This window comes from Lagenorhynchus albirostris, chromosome 10 (assembly GCF_949774975.1).
Source record: "Lagenorhynchus albirostris chromosome 10, mLagAlb1.1, whole genome shotgun sequence".
NCBI lineage: Eukaryota > Metazoa > Chordata > Mammalia > Artiodactyla > Delphinidae > Lagenorhynchus > Lagenorhynchus albirostris.
In genome coordinates this window covers 403408-422204 of record NC_083104.1, presented here as the reverse complement: position 1 = coordinate 422204, position 18797 = coordinate 403408, and the positions used below count along the sequence as shown (strand labels likewise).

The 18797-nt window shown below is 52.1% G+C and overlaps 1 protein-coding gene and 2 pseudogenes across 2 annotated transcripts in view; 1 reads left to right on the top strand and 2 right to left on the bottom strand.

Annotated features, from left to right (window-relative positions):
• Positions 1 to 12348, bottom strand: part of SLC41A3 (solute carrier family 41 member 3) — a 66431-nt gene extending 54083 nt beyond the window's left edge. Inside the window, exons 1-2 of one of the 2 annotated variants that reach the window (XM_060160956.1) lie at positions 12279 to 12348; positions 2178 to 2464 (exon numbers count right to left, since the gene is read on the bottom strand). In XM_060160956.1, coding sequence (XP_060016939.1) covers positions 2178 to 2432 — 255 coding nt within the window. In that variant the 5' untranslated portion in view covers positions 2433 to 2464; positions 12279 to 12348. Of the gene's footprint in view, positions 1 to 2177; positions 2465 to 11962; positions 12068 to 12278 lie in introns of those variants that run through there. The other variant, XM_060160957.1, reaches the window with a different exon arrangement.
• On the bottom strand, positions 1227 to 1908 carry LOC132527814 (mitochondrial import receptor subunit TOM20 homolog; annotated as a pseudogene).
• On the top strand, positions 3781 to 4942 carry LOC132527810 (heterogeneous nuclear ribonucleoprotein A1-like; annotated as a pseudogene).
• Positions 12349 to 18797: the final 6449 nt, after the last annotated feature.

The following is an 18797-nucleotide window of genomic DNA, read 5'->3' as shown; positions in this document are numbered from 1 at the left end:
GAGGAAGGAGAGGGCTGAGGGGCCTGGGGCTGGATCACACCAGGGCAGGGACTCTGGCGTGACACGTAGCCATGCTGGGGTCTGAGCAGGTCTGGGAGGAACCTGGAATGGCAGCTGGCTGTCACCAGTGCTGTGACGCTACGAGGAACTGGACTGCATGGGCTGGAAGGGTCACTGAAGACCCCAGGTGGCAGGGGAGGGGCAGGCAGGTAGTGGAATGAAGTGGGTGCAGACCGAGGGACGGTGGGGACCGTGGACACCGAGACGGCAGTGACTACTAACTGTGGCTGTGAGGGAATATGGGTCCAATGTTGGAAGAGTTGCCAGATTTTCAAGGGAAAACGGGAACTTGAATTTTTATGTGACATCTCTTGATTTTTAAGTGCTGGTCTTAAAAATTTTAAAGCACCAGCCTTACAGCTAAGTGGCAGACTGGGACTCAAACCCTGACTGGTTCCAAATCAGTGAGGGGCAGGCCTAAGTTCCCTGGGCACGGAGTGCCCACAGCAAGAGGGGCAGAGGCTGCCGCTCCTCCCGGCTCACCATTCCAGACAGTCTGTGTTCTCAGCTCCTTGCCAACCAACAGCGACGACCTGGCCACTAATGGCTTCAAGTATTCTCAGGTACCACGCTCTTCCAGGGAGGACTTCTGCCGATCATGCTGATGAAGGAATGGGGCTTTTGATACTCAAAGAACAAGAAAGGGAGGGTGGGCTTCCCTGGTGGCGCAGTGGTTGAGAGTCCGCCTGCCGATGCAGGGGACACGGGTTCTTGCCCTGGTCTGGGAAGATCCCACATGCCGCGGAGCGGCTGGGCCCATGAGCCATGGCTGCTGAGCCTGCGCGTCCGGAGCCTGTGCTCCGCAATGGGAGAGGTCACAACAGTGAGAGGCCCGCGTACCGCAAAAAAAAAAAAAGAAAGGGATGGTACACTGGTAGCTTTGTTGTCTGATGGGTTACTCCCAGTTCCTCACGCTATGGGGCTCTGTTAGGGTGTAAATCAAGGGGCCTGTCTCCCCTCATAGGGCGACGACAAGAGAAGTCAAGCTGCCGGGCAGGGAATGTCATCTCAGGAAGCACTAATTGGAACAGGAGTGGACACTCGACAGCAGGGTCAATTTTTGGAGACTGATGTGGGTATTGACCAAGAAGTCTCTCTCCTCTTTTTTTTTAAAAAAGATTTAAAAAATATTTTTTAATTGAGATGATTATGCCGACATTTGTTTCTCATTCCACATCATCTTCAGCCAAGCTCTGAGCACTTAACAATTCTCTAGTTGTTGGGAGCTTAGTCAGAAGCATCTGGAACACTGGTGGTGGAAGAGTTTGCTGCAACACTTGCAGTAACTGCTGTGGATGTCCACACACAGCAACTGCGTTTGTCAGATGGTCCACACCCTTCTCAAGTTCACCTTGAGCTAGTAACTCTTTACTAAGCTGTATTTCTTTGAGGAAGAATTTCTGAATGGCTTCAGCATCTTTAAGGTCAGGTAGCTTGGAAAGTGCAGCTCTCTCCTTGGCCAGCTTCTGTTTCTTTCTTTGTTCTCGCAGCCTGTTCCTGAAGTTGGGGTCGCTCTGCCTCTTGCAGTCGAAGCAAATGCAGGACCTGCACACGCGGGCGGCAATGGCGCTGTTCTGGCCCTCCATCTCCTCTTCAATGAGGAGTGGGGTCGGCGGTGGTGGGGTCCGTGATGAAGCAGCTGGCCTAGAACCCTCTGAGCGGACTGCGCCGCTCTGTCCCAACGCCCACAGTGAGGGACGCGGAAAGCTTTTTTTTTTTTTTTTTTTTTTTTTTAAGAGCACACTTACAAAGGATTGACTGCCAAGGGCCACCCTCCCCTCTAAGTACAGAATCTTCCGTGAAAATGAAACGGAGCTGACAGATAAAGAGCCAGTAACCTGATACCATTTAAGTACCTGGATCATGCCAGGCCTGAAATCCAGCCCCTCAGATATTTCAATTATATGAGCTAATAATTGTCTCTTAAAGCTTAACCTGGGTTAAAGTTAGTCTCTGACGTCAGTAACTAAAAGAATCTTGCCCAAATTTTAGAAAAATGGTATTTGAGAAGGTCCTGCCCCTTGTCCCCAAGCTGGACACAATGTGTACCTGCCTACTCCCTAGGCTGACACTAGACAGTACCCCACCCCCACCATCCCCATTTAGTCCCCTCTTACCTGGAAATAGTTCAAAAGGATGCCTGCCCCAGACAGTCCCAGGCCTGCAAACAGGAAGGGCACTGTCACCTGGAGGCCAATGGACAAGGTGGTCTCCCTGCTGAGCTCAGGCCCCAGGGGTTTAGGGGCCACCCTTTGGCTCTCAGGGACACTCAGCAGTCCATCTTCCGAGGCTTCAAGGAGTCTTCCTGTGCTGAGGCCGTGCAGCAGGCCCAGCTCCTCTGGCCTCCGCTGTCGGGTCTCCATCCCGTCCATCTGAGTACAGCTGAGCCCCTGGCAGCCTTAATCTGGGAGACATAAAGCAACAGGGGTTGTAGGGCAGAGTTCCTGACCCCCATGGGGCTGACAGCCTGTAGGTTTTCATGCCCTTCTGTCCAGCAGAGGCTGCATCGTTCTGTCTAATCCACAGCCCTTCCCTTGGAGCCTGCTCCACATGGCCTCCTGCAACCCGGATTTACAACAGTTTTTAATTTAATACGCACATGTTTGGGGGGAGAGTACATACAGAAGTGAACATTAAATATATATGAACTGGAGTCAGCAAAACTGGAGGTATTAGGACTTCTGAAAATTCTTTCCTCCATAAAAGCAACAAGAAAACTAAAACTGTCAGAATCTTCTTTTTCAGAACTATGGATATTAATCAAAGGCTTGCAGCAACATATTTCTTCAAGAAAAAATGCTGAATCTCAGCATAAACAGCCACAGAATGATGCCCACGACGTCTGTAATGTTTGAACTTGCCTTAGTCCCACCCCCTGCTCTCCAGCTCTGCAGCAGCCTTAAACACCAACTGCCTGGAAAGATGAGAATGGGCCAGAGCTTTCTCAAAGCCTCGTTCCCAAAGAACTGTCACTATTGGACATCAGGTAGCTCACCAGAAGACGCCAGCTGCAGACTCTGTATTTCACCTGACTTGTGGTTTGCTTCGTATAAAAAGCCTTTTCCCTTTTTGGCTGCCTGAGGCAGTAGATAATAGTTGGGGTTAATAACACACTAGCCAAAAAGTCTAAAAGGAAAAGCTGTGGAATGAGATGCCTGCTTGGGTTTTGAAAAGGTCCCATACAATCGCAGGACACTAGAAGGCCACTGGCACTGGGCTGTGCACATGCTCAGGAAATACCCGAGGAGACCCAAGCTCTCACCTCTGACTGATCTGGAGGCTCAGTACAAGCAGGAAGTGAAGGCTAGGGTAGGGCTACCAACTACCTGAGTGAGGGCTGAAGGGATGCCCTGACATGCACACAGGGCCCCTTTGGCAAGGACTGGGAGACCTGTCGGCACCAGGCATGGCATTCAAGGAATTCTCCATCAATCACTAAGCAGAGCCTTCAGTGCCACATACAATAGAGAAAACAGACTAAAGAATTAGTTCGGACAAGTCATGAAACAAACAACATCTACAGTAAGCAGCAATAACAAACGACCCTGAGAAGAAGAGGGGAGAATCTGATTTCCAGAGGTGCCCCATTATTTTATTTTAAATGTCCAGACTAACTAGACAAAAGCTTTAAATCAGCTATTTAAAATACGTTCAGCCTTTCTGCTCGTGGACACCGCCGAGTAAGCATCATTGACGTCTCCTCCCCCCTCCCCTGCCGTCATGTCTCAGTCAGAGTCACCCAAAGAGCCCGAACAGCTGCGGAAGCTCTTCATCGGAGGTTTGAGCTTTGAAATAACCGATGAGAGTCTGAGGAGCCATTGTGAGCAGCGGGGAGCGCTCACAGACTGTGTGGTAATGAGGGATCCAAACACCAAGCGCTCCAGAGGCTTCGGGTTTCTCACATATGCCACTGTGGAGGAGGTGGGTGCAGCCATGAATGCAAGGCCACACGAGGTGGATGGAAGAGTTGTGGAACCAAAGAGGGCCGTCTCGAGAAGATTCTCAAAGACCTGGTGCCCACTTAACTGTGACAAAGATTTTTGTTGGTAGCATTAAAGAAGACACTGATGAACATCACCTAAGGGATTATTTTGAACAGTACGGGAAAACTGAAGTGTTTGAAATCATGACTGATCAAGGCAATGGCAAAAAGAGAGGCTTTGCTTTCGTAACCTTTGATGACCATGACTCTGTAGACAAGATTGTCATTCAGAAATACCACACTGTGAATGGCCACAACTGTGAAGTAAGGAAAGCCCTATCTAAGCAAGAGATGGCTAGTGCCTCATCCAGCCAAAGAGGTGGAAGTGGTTCTGGAAACTTTGGTGGTGGTCGTGGAGGTGGTTTTGGTGGGAATGACAACTTTGGTCGTGGAGGAAACTTCAGTGGTCGAGGTGGCTTTGGTGGCAGCCGCGGTGGTGGTGGATATGGTGGCAGTGGGCATGTCTATAATGGATTTGGTAATGATGGAAGCAATTTTGGAGGTGGTGGAAGCTACAATGATTTTGGCAGTTAAAACAATCAATCTTAAAATTTTGGACCCATGAAAGGAGGAAACTTTGGAGGCAGAAGTTCTGGCCCCTAGGGTGGTGGAGGCCAACACTTTGCCAAACCCCAAAACCAAGGTGGCTGTGGTGGTTCCGGCAGCAGCAGTAGCTGTGGCAGTGGCAGACGGTTTTGATTACTGCCAGGAAACAAAGCTTAGCAGGAGAGGAGAGCCAGAGGAGTGACAGGGAAGCTACAGGTTACAACGGATCTGTGAACTCAGCCAAGCACAGTGGTGGCAGGGCCTGGCTGCTACAAAGAAGACATGTTTTAGACAATACTCATGGGTACGGGCAAAAAACTCGACGACTGTATTTGTGACTAACTGTATAACAGGTTATTTTAGTTTCTGTTCCGTGGAAAGTGTAAAGCATTCCAGCAAAGGGTTTTAATGTAGATTTTTTTTTTTTGCACCCATGCTGTTGATTGCTAAGTGTAATAGTCTGATCATGACGCTGAATAAATGTGTCTTTTTAAGATAAATAAATAAATAATAAATAAATAAAATATGTTCAAAGAACTTAAGGAACCATGTCTAAAGAAGAAAAGCATGACCCATCGTGTACAGGCATCCTCAGTAATATTAACGGCTCTTTCTCATCAGACATCACGGAGCCAGAAGAAATCAAGAAGCCATAACATGTTGAAAGCGCTGGGAAGAGTTCTATGGGCAGCACAATTATCCTTCAAAAATGAAGGTGAAATCGATTTCCTGATAAACGAAAAGAGAGAATTTGTCACTAGCACATCGGCCCTAGGGGAAATACCAAAGGGAGACTTTGAGGCTAAAATGAAAGGACCCAGACAGCTGTTTGTCCACATGAAGAAATAAAGAGCATTAGCAAGGGTAACTAATAGGCATATTTTACAAAATAGTGTAAGCGTTATTTTTTTGTTAGTAACTCTTTTCTTGTATCTGATTTAAAGACAATTGCATAATGCAGTAGTTATAAATCAGTGTTGATGGGCACACAATGTAGAAGGATGCAACTTGTATGACAGTAAGGCCACAAAAGGGTGGGCACAGAGCTATATACGAACAAAGTTTGTATATACTAGTAAATTAAGTTGCTATTGAGTTAAAAATAACTATATTATATATATATATATCTTATAAATATCTCATATATATAAATACAATGATAAAGGTTAGGGCACACTAGAAAATACATGAGATCTAGTACAAAAGAAGGCAGTAATGGAGAATAAAGGAACAGAAAGAACCGTAAGACATAGAAAACAAAGCACTCCAACCCAGCAACAGCAAAATACATATTATTATCAAGTACACATGGAACATTCTCCAGAATGGACCACACATCTGGGAGAAAACAAGTCTCAAATTTAAAAGGACTGAAATCATACAAAGTATGTTCTCCAACCACAATGGAATGAAATTAGAAACAAATAACAGAAGAAAATTTGGGAAATTACAAATATGTGCAAATTAAAAAACATGCTCAAATAACTGATGGGTCAAAGAAGAACACACAAAAGAAATCAGAAAATTATTTGAGAGAAATAAAAATACAACATACCAAAACTTATGGAATGCTGGGAAGACAGTGTTTAGAGGGAAATTTATATCTGTAAGTACCAATGTTAAAAAAGAAGAGCTCAGTGCTCGCTTCGGCAGCTCAAATAAATAATCTTTCACCTTAAGAAAAATAATGAAGAAGAGCAGAATCACCACCATCCCGCTGAAAAAATAGTAGGAAGTAGGAAGTAATAAAGATTAGAGTGATAATAAGTGGAACAAAGAATAGAAAAACAATAGGGAAAACCAACAAATACAAAGGTTGGGTCTCTGGAAAGATTGAAAAAATTGACAAACCTTTAGCTGACCAAGAAAAAAAGAGAAAAGACTCAAATACTTAAGAGGGGACATTACTTCCAAACTTATAAATTTGAAAATAATTATGAGGGAATACTATGAACGACTGTATGCCAACAAATTAGAAAACCTAGATGAAATGGACAAATTCCTAGCAACGCCCAAACTAACTCAAGAAAAAAAAATTCTTTTTAACTAAAAGACCTATAACGAGACTGAATTAGTAATAAAAATATTCTTACAAAGAAAAGTCCAAGGTCAGACGACTTCAGTAGTGAATATAAAGCATGCAGGTTGGAAAGGAAGAAGTAAAACTACCTCCATTTAGAGATGGCATGATCTTGTACACAGAAAATCCTAAAGGATACATACACACACACACACACACACACACACACACACACACAAACTATTACAGCTAATCAACAAGTACAGCAAGGTTGTAGGATACAAAATTGATACAAAAAAGTTAAGTTTTATTTCTGTACACTAGCGATGAACAATCCAAAAATTAAGAAAACAGTAGTACCTGCAATAATATCAAAAAGCATAAAATACTTAAGAACACATTTCACAAAAGGAGTTTAAAACTTTTACCTTGAAAACTGCAAAACATTGTTGAAAGAAAGTTTTACAAAGCTAACAAATGGAAAGATATTCCATGTTGTTCATGTGTTGGAAGAGTGAACACTGTTAAGATGGTGGCACTCTTCAAACTGATGTACAGATTCAATGCAATCCCTGTCCAAATTCCAGTGGCCTACTTTGGAGAAAATGACATGATGATCCTGAAATTCATATGGAAATGCAAGGGACCCAGAATCCTCAACAAACTTGGAAGAAAGAACAAAGTTGGAGAACACGCACTTTAGCATTTCAAAACTTAACTATGAAGCTAGAGTAATCAAGACCATGTAGTCCTGGGGTAAGACTAGAAATACAGATCAATGAAACAGAATTGGGAGTCGGTAGACAAACCCGTGCATCTACAGTCAATTGATTTTCAACAAGGATGCCCACACTACTGAAGGTGGAAAGAACAGTCCTTTCAACAAATGGTGCTGAGACGACAGGACATCCACATGCACAGGAACGAATTTGGTTCCTTACCTCAAATCACATACAAAAACTAACTCAGAACGGGTCAGAGACCTAACCTAAGAGCTAAAACTATAAAACACATAGAAAAAAACATAGGTGAAAACACAGTGACCTTGGATTAGGCTTCAGTTCCTTAGATGTGACATCTGAAGTATAGGCAACCAAAGAAAAATTAGGTAAAAGTGACTTCATCAAAATTTCAAAGTTTTATATTTCAGAGAACACTATCAAGAAAGTAAAAAGACAACCCGCAAAATGAGAGAGGATATGTGCCAATCATATATCTGATTAGGATCTAGTTTCCAGAATATAAAAAGAACACTTACAACTCAACAATAAACCCAATTTAAACATTGGCAAGGGAGTTGAATGGACATTTCTCCAAAGAAGATACACAATGGCCAATAAGCAAGCACATTAAAAGATGCTCAACGTTAGTTGTTTGGAAAATGCAAATCAAAACCACATTAAGATACCACTTAGCATAATGTTTTCAAGGTTCTTCCATGTGGTTGCACGAATCAGTACTGCACTCCTTTTTACAGCTAAGTAACATTCCATCATGTGGCTGGACCACATATTCTTTATCCTCTCCTCCAGGTGATGGACATCTGGGCTGTTTCTACTTTGGGCTGTTAGGAATAATGCTGCTCTGAACATTCTTATGCAAGTCTCTGTGGACATGGGTTTTCTGTTCTACGGAACTGTACATTTTAAAGGGTGGATTTGGGGTATGTGATTTATATCTCAATAAAAAGTATGAATCATATGTGGAATAAGGGCAAGACGCAGAACACTCCCAGCCTCTGCAGACTCTCTGAAATAACCACTCCCCGCCAGAACAGTGCTAACTCGAGACACGATCACACCTCAGCTTGTTCTATTTCTCCTTCACTTTTACCAACTATGACTACAGCGCTAAACAACAGATGGTCCTCTCCCTTTACTCTTTTTCTGCGGGGGGGGGGGGGGGGGCGGGGGCTGCACCACGCATGGCTTGTGGGATCTTAATTCCCTGACCAGGCATTGATCCCACGCCCTCGGCAGTGAATTCCTGACAGTCACCTCTCTTACCCACGACTTGTTACCTGAAGTCAACCATGGTCCAAAAGTAATGGAAAATTTCAGAAATAAGTTCTAAATTGCATGCTGTTCTAAGCAGTGGGAGGAAAGCTCACACTGTTCAGCTCTGTTCTGCTGGGGACGTGGATCATCTCTTTGTCTGGCATACCCACCCGCTGGTCACTCACTTAGCAGCTTTGTAGGTTACCAGATCCACTGCCATGGTATTACAGCACTCGTGTTCAAGTCACCCTTATTTTACTTAATAACGGCCCCCAAGCACAAGCGTAGTCATGCTGTGCCTAATTTATACATTAAACTTCATCACAGGTATATAGGTACAGGAAGAAGCAGAGTAGATGCAGGGTTCAGCACAACCGTGGTTTCAGGCATCCACAGGGGGTCTTGGGACGTATCCCCCATGGGTAAGGGGGGATCCCACAGTAGTGTTTTGCTCACTTTGCAATTTAGATCAGTAAGATCACACTCCATTTATTCTTTTCATGTCTTGTTTCTTTCACTGGACATTATACTTCCGAGATTCAGCCACACTGCTGAATCTGTTTCATTTTATTGTTACACAGAAAGCAACAGCGTGAATATACCACAATCCATTCACCTGTTCTACGCTTGAGGGACCATCCAACTTACTTTCCTTTCCAAAATAAAAACTTGATTGCTTTTATTACACAAGTAACGTGTTCATGAGAAATAAGATTTACACAATACAAAAAGATATAAATAAATTTAATTCCTCAACGTTACTGCTCCAAGATCACTAATGCTAAGTCTAGTGTATATCCTTCCAATGCACACATACACATATATATATACACAGTGTACACATACACATATCCTTCGAATGTACACACACACATACAGTGTACACATACACATATCCTTCTAATGTACACAGTGTACACATACACCATGTACACAAACACATATATATACACCATGTACACATATGTATACACAATGTACACATAAACACACACTCTCACACTCATACTGTATTTTTTTTTTAAATCAGTGTTCTAGATCCGGGGTGTTTTTAAATATAAAATGTATACACCTTTCCACCTCTCTCTTCAGTAGAGATGCCTTTATGCCTTCTCCTGTCATCCTCGATAGCTGACCCCAGACGGTTTCAGGTGAGGAATGAGGTGGTGGGCTTACTGCACCCAGCTGCTGGTAAACTTTTTTCCCAGAGGATTTCTAGCTTCAGGAAGAGCAGGGGCACGTGGCTACCTGTTTAACACGCAGCCCCTCCCCAGGGGCAGCAGAGGAGGTGCTGGGCAGAAGAGGGGTGCCCTGGGCACAATGAATGGAGGCAAAGGGGAGCCCCTCGTCTCCAGCCTGCAGAACTGCGGCCGGGGCAGGCTCTGCTTGGCTCAAAGAGGCAGCAAACCACTTAACAAGTCTGGGAGTTGCTTATTCCCACCTGCCCTGCACCTCCTGCCAAGCAGCCCAGGGCCGCCCGCTGGTCGGCCCACCCGCAGGGACCGCCCTCACTGGGGACCCAAGCCCTGGTCCTTCATGGGGGCTGGAACCCGCTTCCACCCCGCCGTGGGCTTCTGGCCCTCGACCTCTAAGCCCGACCCCTTGCTTTAAACTCCTGCCACACTCTCGGCGATGCTGGGGATCTGAGCCAGGACGCCCCGTCGGGCCGTGGCGCAGAGGCGGTAGCGGAGGGGGAGGGGGGTCCAGGCCTGCCCCACAGCGCACCGCCCGTGCTCAAAGCTGCCGGCGGGGTCTCGGGTCCCCACTCTGCCTTCCTCGTGGAACCCACAGGAGGGAGGACGCTGGGCACAACAGGGTTATGGGCCCAGCGCTTCAGGGCCGTGTCCCTCATCTCTTCAAAAGTAACGACCCCACTCCCATGCTCGTGGGGCGATTCCTTACCCCCTTAATCTTCACCAGACCCCAGGATGGCCCGGCCAGTACTGCCCCGCTGCCCCCGCCCACGGCGGACAGGCCCAGCTCAGCTGCTCAAGGACGCCACCTGCAAGGTGTCCTCACTCAGTTTCTCCCCTCAGCCTCTGCAGGATCGTCTGCTGGGAAAGGAGCCTACTCTAGGATGTGCCTCAAAAACAAGCTCCCTGACCTCAAGTCACCCGCTAGCTCTCAGCCCACTGCCCTCCCACCCTCAGGACACAACCACAGACACACGTCGCTCTGCGCTCGGCACCAACGGCCCCTCCGTGCAAGCGCCTGAGCCAGGCCGGCGGTGACCAGCCTGGCTCCAGCAGGACCCCCAAGCCCAGCACCCACTCCACCCAGCCCCCACGCCTCACCCCCCGCGCCTCACCCCACGCGCGCCTCACCACACACGCGCCTCACCCCACGAGCCTCACCCCCCACACCCCACGCGCCTCGCCCCACACGCGCCTCACCCCACGCGCGCCTCACCCCCCACACGCGCCTCACCACACGCGCCTCACCCCCCACACGCGCCTCACCCCACATGCCTCACCCCACGCGCGCTTCACCCCACGCGCCTCACCCCACGCGCGCCTCACCCCACGCGCGCCTCACACCCCACGCACCTCGCCCCACACACGCGCCTCGCCCCCCACACGCCTCACCCCACACGCGCCTCACCCCCCCACGCGCCTCGCCCCCCACACATCTCACCCCACGCGCCTCGCCCCACGCGCGCCTCACACCCCACGCGCCTCGCCCCACACACGCGCCTCGCCCCCCACACGCCTCACCCCACGCGCGCCTCACACCCCACACGCGTCTCACCCCACACGCGCCTCACCCCCCCCACGCGCCTCGCCCCCCACACGCCTCACCCCACGCGCCTCGCCCCACGCGCGCCTCACACCCCACACGCGCCTCGCCCCACGCGCGCCTCACACCCCATACGCGCCTCGCCCCACGCGCGCCTCGCCCCACACGCGCCTCACGCCCCACACGCGCCTCACACCCCACGCGCCTCACCCCACGCGCGCCTCACACCCCACACGCGTCTCACCCCACACGCGCCTCACCCCCCCCACGCGCCTCGCCCCCCACACGCCTCACCCCACACGCGCCTCACCCCACACGCGCCTCACCCCCCACACGCGCCTCACCCCACACGCGCCTCGCCCCACACGCGCCTCACCACACACGCCTCACCCCACACAGCTCCTCCCCTTCTATACGTGTGTTCTTGGAAAAGTTAAACTTCTGCACCTCCTTAGGGTGGTGAAGACACAGGGCACTAATGCATCCGCATCAGAGGACTCGTGGCCTGTCCCACCCCCAGCACAAACCCTCAGCGGCGCTGCCGTCTTAACTCAGCGGTTTTAACTCCCCCGCAGCAGAATCACCTGGAAGGCCGTTAACGGCAGGCCGCGCTGGACCCACCTGGTGCTCTCCCGTCACTGGTGGGGGTGGGGAGCGAGGCGTCGGCGCGACGCCGGGTGCTGTGGGCGCGGGCCCCACAGCTACCTGAGCTCCGGGCCGAGGGGGGTCCCCATCCCGCTCCCCAGGCCCCGGCCGCGCGGACCGCCCCCTGCTCCCCCAGTCCTGCCTCTTCCGCGTACGTTCTGCTCCACCCGGCTCCCGGCCCTCGGAGCCCCGGGCCGCCCCCTCCGCGCACCCGGCCCCGGGCCCTCGGAGCCCCGGGCCGCCCCCTCCGCGCACCCGGCCCCGGGCTCATCGGGCGCAGAGCCGCACTCACCGGATAGCCCCGGGCGGCGGCGAGAAGCGGCTCCGCTGGAAGAGCAGCAAGGCCGCTGGGGCCACGGAGGAGGCGGGACTGCGGCCTTCTCCCAAAGCCCGCCCTAAAACCCGGAGTCCCCGCCCAGCCCCCAGAGTCCCCGCCCCCAAAGCCGGAGCCCGCGCTCCCCGGCCCCTCCGCCCGGCCGCGCGGACCGGGACTCTGGGCGGGGTCTCGGGGGCGGGACAGGCCCTGGGGCGGGGCTGGGGGGACCGGCGGGGGGAGGGCCGGTTGGGCCGCGCAGATCGCCTTCCCCCCTTCCCGGGCTGCAGGGCAGGCTCCCCAGGATTCTGGCGGCTGCAGGGCCGCGGGTAGGCCCGGAGGAGGGGCGTGAGGGCCCGTCTTCCCCCGTCGGTGTCGTCCCGGAAACGCTCGGGCGGCCCGGGGCAGTAAAATGGCCCCACGCCCCTTGGGCCGGCCGCGGGCATGCGCTGCATCGTGCCTTTTTTTTTTTTTCATCTAAATCCTGGGCCCCGCACACACCTTTTCTTCCTACCGCAGTAATTTTAAAGCATCCAGCAGACATATTTCACCTGTAAATACTTGAATATCTAATCGATAAGGCCTGTTTTCTGAAACTTTTCCATAATACCAGCATCACACCTGACAAAGTTAATAATACCCAACGGTTCAGCTTTCCTCGATGCACTCCAAACTATCTTTTGACCGTTGCCCTGCTCTAGCCAAGGTGGGAGGAGGGATGAGATTTTGGAGGGAGTCTCAGGCAAAGCTCACCTGCAGGGTTTGCTAGGAGCCTGCTCAGGGTCACAGCCAGAATGTGGTCCCACGGAGGGAAGTCCCAGGCAGGGGAGGGGCCATCTAGTGCAGATGGAGGCCAGATATTTAGCAAGACTCAGTAAATACTGCACTATATTATTTCAACAAAAGACAACTTTGCGTGTGAAACACAGAGTTCTCCAGAGTCAGACACACGTGCACTCTGTTTTTCAGGACATGTGGCCTTCTTGATCCATGTCTGGTTTTGGAGCTCCCCAGGCGCCTGGACTTCAGAGGGCCAGCCATCCTTTGGCCCCTCCTGCCCTCCCCATGAAACAGGGTTCATGTCACCTGTAGCCAGGAGTCCTGCTCTCAACTTTGTAGACCTGCTCCAGCTACCTGGGACCCAGGAATTCCCACTGGCTCCAAGCCCCTTCCGCTGATGTGCCCAGATCAGCAATCCAAAGAAGAAACGGGTCCAGGAACACGGGCTTTCCCTTCCCACAGGGCCACTGGGAAGTCCAGTGGCCTCCCAAGTTGCTATGGAGGTACATTTGTCAAGGCCAGAAATTAGAATGACCCCCTTTTACAACTTGTTTGTTTCATTTGCAATTCCTATGAATGCAAATGTGCCTTGTGGGCCCCCATTTGTACTCTTGCCCTGGGTTCTGTAAATTTTGTGGCTGTCTTGGTTCAGTATAATTATGGGCACAAGAAACATTTCATTTTATTCTTAGCTTTACGACAAGAAAAATAAACCAGCAAAAGCATAATGATAAATGGCAACTTACAGTTGACCTCCGTAGTAGAGAAAGCACGAGAGAATGTAGCCCTCTTGCAAAGGGGCAGACGCAGCCAAGCTCCAAAGGATGGCTGCCGTGCCAGGACGTGGGGCCCGTTCTCTGGGGCCTCGGCAGGTGGCAGGCAGCGTGCACCAGTTTGCCCCCTCGCTTCCCCTCTCACTGGTGTTTACAGGTGCCCAGAGCGCTGGGTGTCCAGAGCCCTGGCCAGATTCCAAGCAGTGAGTAGCTTTTGCGAAGAGCTACTCTGCCCAAACTGTAGTTTTTGGATGGAAATGTAAGAAATGCAGACACGAAAGACGTTTGCAAATAATACAGTTCCATACAGTGTTAGGGGATATTATGGGCTCAGCTGTGGCTTCAAAATTCACATGCTGAAGCCCTGACCTCCAGCGTGCCTGTATTTGGAAATGGGGCCTATAAGGAGGCAATAAAGGTTAACTAAGGTCATGGAGGGGGGCCCGGCTAGGACTGGTGTCCTAACGAGGAGCTGCGGCCCTGTGACGACCCAGCGAGCAGGTGGCCGTCTACAAGCCGGGAAGAAGAGCCTCGCCAGAAACCAACCCTGCAGGCACCTTGATCTGGGAACCTCCAGCCTCCAGAACCGTGAGAAAATAAACTTCTGTGGTTTAAGCAGCTCAGTCCCTGGCGTTCTGCTATAGCACCCTAATCTGACTAAGGCAGGGGTTAATACTTCACAGCAAGCTGACTTTAGGAAAGCTATGAACCTCAGCTTTCTCATCTGTAACGTGGGGATAGTATTAGTGCTGCCTCACAGGTCGGAGGACAACAGGAAGGTCCTTGTGAAGCCCTCAGCACACGAACGGGGAGCCCAGTAGGTGTTTGCTGCTACTAAGTTTATTGTTATCATTAAAGTTCTGACGGATGAGTCCAGGCACCCGGATAGCCCACTGGGGGATGTTTGGGGCACAAGGAAGGCCTGACCCTGCCTATACCTTTCCTCATGTCTGTCCCAGATTCCTGCTGTCACTCTGCCACCACGGCATCCACCCTTGTTCCCAGCCAGTCCTTGTCTTCCCCAAATGGCCTTCAGTTTGGTGGCAGCAGCCCTGGCGCCACCCCCTTCCCTCCTGCCCTCCATGCCCACCCAGTGTCAGGACCGGTGGGCAGACCTGCTGGGCGGGGGCCCTTGTGACGGGCTGGCCAAGCCCTGCCCTCCCGCGCAGACTGACCCCGCAAAGTGACGGGAGTTTAGGGCCCTCGGCCTCTTCCCACAATGAGCCCACCTGCCCTGCAGTGCCGCTCAGCTGTGCCTTCATCGCCCCCGGCCTCCTGCCCACCCCGTCCCACACAGCCTCCCTCTGCACGGCCTCCTTCGGCCTCTGCTTGGGAACTGTCGCCCCCGGGGGGTGTCAGGCACGGGTCCTCAACCTCCTTCCTGTGATCTCCCGACGCCTCTTAGCCACGTCACTGTGCTATACTAGGGAGGGTATTTTTGCCTCTCACACCCCAAATTCCTCAGGGGACTGTTGGTTCGTCCTTGGATTCCCGCCGGGAAGAGACCTGGAGATGAGCTTGTCTGGGAGGTGGTCCCAGGAAACCCGCTGGGAGAGTCGGGGGGTGGGGGGACCGGGAGGCAGCCGGGGCGCCTGGAGCTCAGTCCTTGGAGATCCCACCCCAAGGCCCTGCCAACTCCTATCCCACCAGGCCTCAAGTGAGGGCTGCTTCCAGGACAACGGAGCCCTGGACCTTCAGGCCAGGTGGGCAGGTGGCTCACGAGGGCAGAGAGACGTCCCAGGAGTCCCTGCAGGTCCCACAGCCAGGCTGCAGGACATCAGATATCCAGGCACACGCTCTGGGCCCCTGTGCTTTCTGTGTGGCCCGCGGACCCCCTTTCTCGGATGAGGAAACTCCCAAAGGTCAAGGCCACGCCTCGAGAGGCAGAGCCGGGCTTCAGACTCTGTTCTAAGGCCAGCCTTTCCATTCCATCGGTCTCTTTCAAACAGATGACAGTGAGTGGATGAAGGGCCGCACTCTGATTAACCCAGCGCTTCAGGTAAGAGTTCACCGCTCTTGATGGTCTGGTGTTTGGTACTAAAGTCATAATATCGCATTTCCAGGTGAAACAGTAAAATTCCAAGGAATGCAATTTGGTCTTTACTGACTCTGAAGCCTTGTCTAGGGCCCTCAGGGATCCCCCCGTGGCTCTCGGATAATCCAGGGCCGGCGCTGCATCCCCAGCCCAGCCTGCTCTGCTCGGCAGAGGCCGGCCCTGCGCTTCACTCAGACGACCCTCGTGGGCTTCTGTGGGGACATCACGGAGACCCAGGAGCGGAAGGGGCTGCGAGGCCGGGGGCTCGGGCCTTTGTGTGCCCAGCTCAGCGCCCTCCTGCCAGGTGCTCAGGAGCTGGGCCTGGGGGGCAGCAGGGAGGAAGAAACGGGCCTGCCCTCCAGGGTGCCCAGCAGGGCTGGGTCAGGGGCGTGGGACCTCTCGCCCTGCTGGACGGCCTCCCCACGGCAGGCAGCCTGGGGCTCTTCTCCACCCTACACTGCCGAGGCCCGAGCAGGCGGCAGCGGGACTCACCTGCCTGAAATGCGGGCACTCGGGTGCACCTTGGAGAAGTTGCTGGTTCTCCCTCCAGGTGGGGCATCAGGAGCGATGGTCCAGCTCCCAGGACCCGGCTGGGCGGGGCCGCCGGAGGGAGCAGGCACGGAGAAGGCACCTCGGGGCCCCGGACCTGCAGGGCCCGAAGTGACGGAGCCACCGCTAAAAACAGTCCTGCACTTTGAAGAGATCTGGGGTCAGCGAGAGTCTGTCCCCGACCCGTGAGATGCGGATGTCCCCTCCCCAGCGTCTCCCAAAGGCCGTGCCCTGACTTGGAGTCTGGCCCATAAGAAAGACGTATTTGGTCTTTGCCCACCGTTCCTGGCACGGAGCTCCCAAAACCCTTGGAATTTCCTCTGCTGAGAGGGATGAAGGTGTCTTTCCTTATGCTGATGAGCTGACTCTGGGAAACCACCCAAGGATGGGGCTGGATGCCAGTGGAGCCGCCGTGTGATCAGAGGCCTGGAACGTGGGTCCCAGCCCCTGACCTTCCGGGAGGGCAGGGGGGCTGGAGGCGGAATCAGTCACCAGTGGCCGTGATGTAGTCAATCACGCCTGCATAAGGAACCCTCCACAGAAACCCCGAAGGAGTGGGTTCAGAGAGCGCCCAGGCTGGGAAGGCGTGGAGGCTGGGGGGGGGGGGGGGCGGGGAGGGGCGTGGAAGCTCGGGGGCCTTCCCCCACCCTCCCCAGAGCGTCTCTTCCATCTGGCTGCCCCTGAGCCACGCCTCTTATCAGAAGCCAAGATCTAGTAAGTCAAGTGTTCCTCTGAGTTCTCTGAGCTGCTCTAGCAAGCTAATCCAACCTGAGGAGGGGGCCGTGGGAACCTCTCATCTACAGCCAGTGGGTCAGCAGCACACGTGACAACCTGGCTTCAACTGGCATCTGAAGTCGGGGGGCGGGCAGACTTGCGGGACTGAGCCCATAACCTGGGGGATCTGATGCCCTCACAGCTCTAAACTGTTGTGTACTGTGTAGAGACTAGGCACAGATTTACAGGTGAAGAGTGTGCATCTTCTTCCTTCTGGCGGTGAGCGACAGCTCAGCTCCGTGAGTCGCCTCACTTGCCATTAACATTAAAGTCTCTGCTGGGAGAGTTTCAGTTTTGCAAGATGAACAAGTTCTGAAGGTGATGCTGGTGACGGTTGCCTGGCAACATGAGCGTACTTAACGCCACTGACCTGTACACTTGAAAGGGGTTAAGATGGTTACGTTTTATGTTAGGTGTACTCTACCACAATTTTATAATTTTGGAGCCTTTCGTGAACGCACAGGCCCTGATCAGGCCTCACCCACTTTGCAGTTGAGCCCCCTGGTTCTACCGCGAGAGCAATCTGAATTCCGGTTAGTTGCCGGAGCCTGAGCGAAGCCCAGCTCTCCCACCTCTGTGTACCGAAGCACATAATATTTTCTTTAAAATCCCTTTCTTTTATTTCTCATCTGTATTACGGTGAGGGCAATATATTAATTTATTTAGATTACATGTATAGGTGGGTAATGTGACCTGCAAATCATCAGAGGATATAGAAAGGGTGATATAAAAATATTTGTAATATAAAATGAAGATATTGGGATGGGCAGCATTGAGAATACTGACTTAACTATTTCCCTAGGGGTTGATACTTCGGATGTTCCAAAAACGTATGGCTTTACTATAGCCTCCTGTAGTCTAGCCCTTCCTTCCCTGCCTGAGTCCTCTAGTCTAACCTGCACTGAAACATTGACTCAGAGATTTCACTTCTTAAAGCTGTCCATATCAGTTAGCTTCTGCTGCACGAGAAACCACCCTGCCACTGCAAGGCTGGAAGCAGCAGTCATATTTATCCCACGATTCAGTGGTCAGTGCTGGGGCTGGTCTCCTTGGGTCCTCACCCGCGAGTCTGCGGTCAGTTCCCGGCCACTTCGGTGGCTGTGCTCTGGGGCCCAGCGACACTGGGCCCATGTCTCTCACCCTCCACGAGACTGGTTCAAGCGCGGAAGCTGTGTGTGTTCTTGAGGCTGAGGCTTGGACCAGGCACCGCCTCCCATCTGCCACACCCTACTGCTCAAAGCGAGCCACAAGACCCGCCCAGTTCAAGGGGTGGAGAAGCAACCCCGTTACTTGGTGGAAGCAGCTCCCAAAATCGTGGCCGTTTTTAGGCCTCGCCACGTGGGTCCCACCTCATTCCCTCTCCCTGCAGGTCTTTGCTCAAATCCCCCTTTATCAGAAGGGCCTTCCTGAGCGCCCCGTATAACGTAGCAGCGCACCACCCACTCTCCCCCCAGACAGCACTCCCCATGCTTCACTGCTGTGGTTTTCTCCAAGCACTTATCACCAGATCACATCTACTATATGAAATAGAAAGCACACGCCTGGCCACTCCACGTGTCCCCTCCGTGTCCCCTTGAGTACAGAACC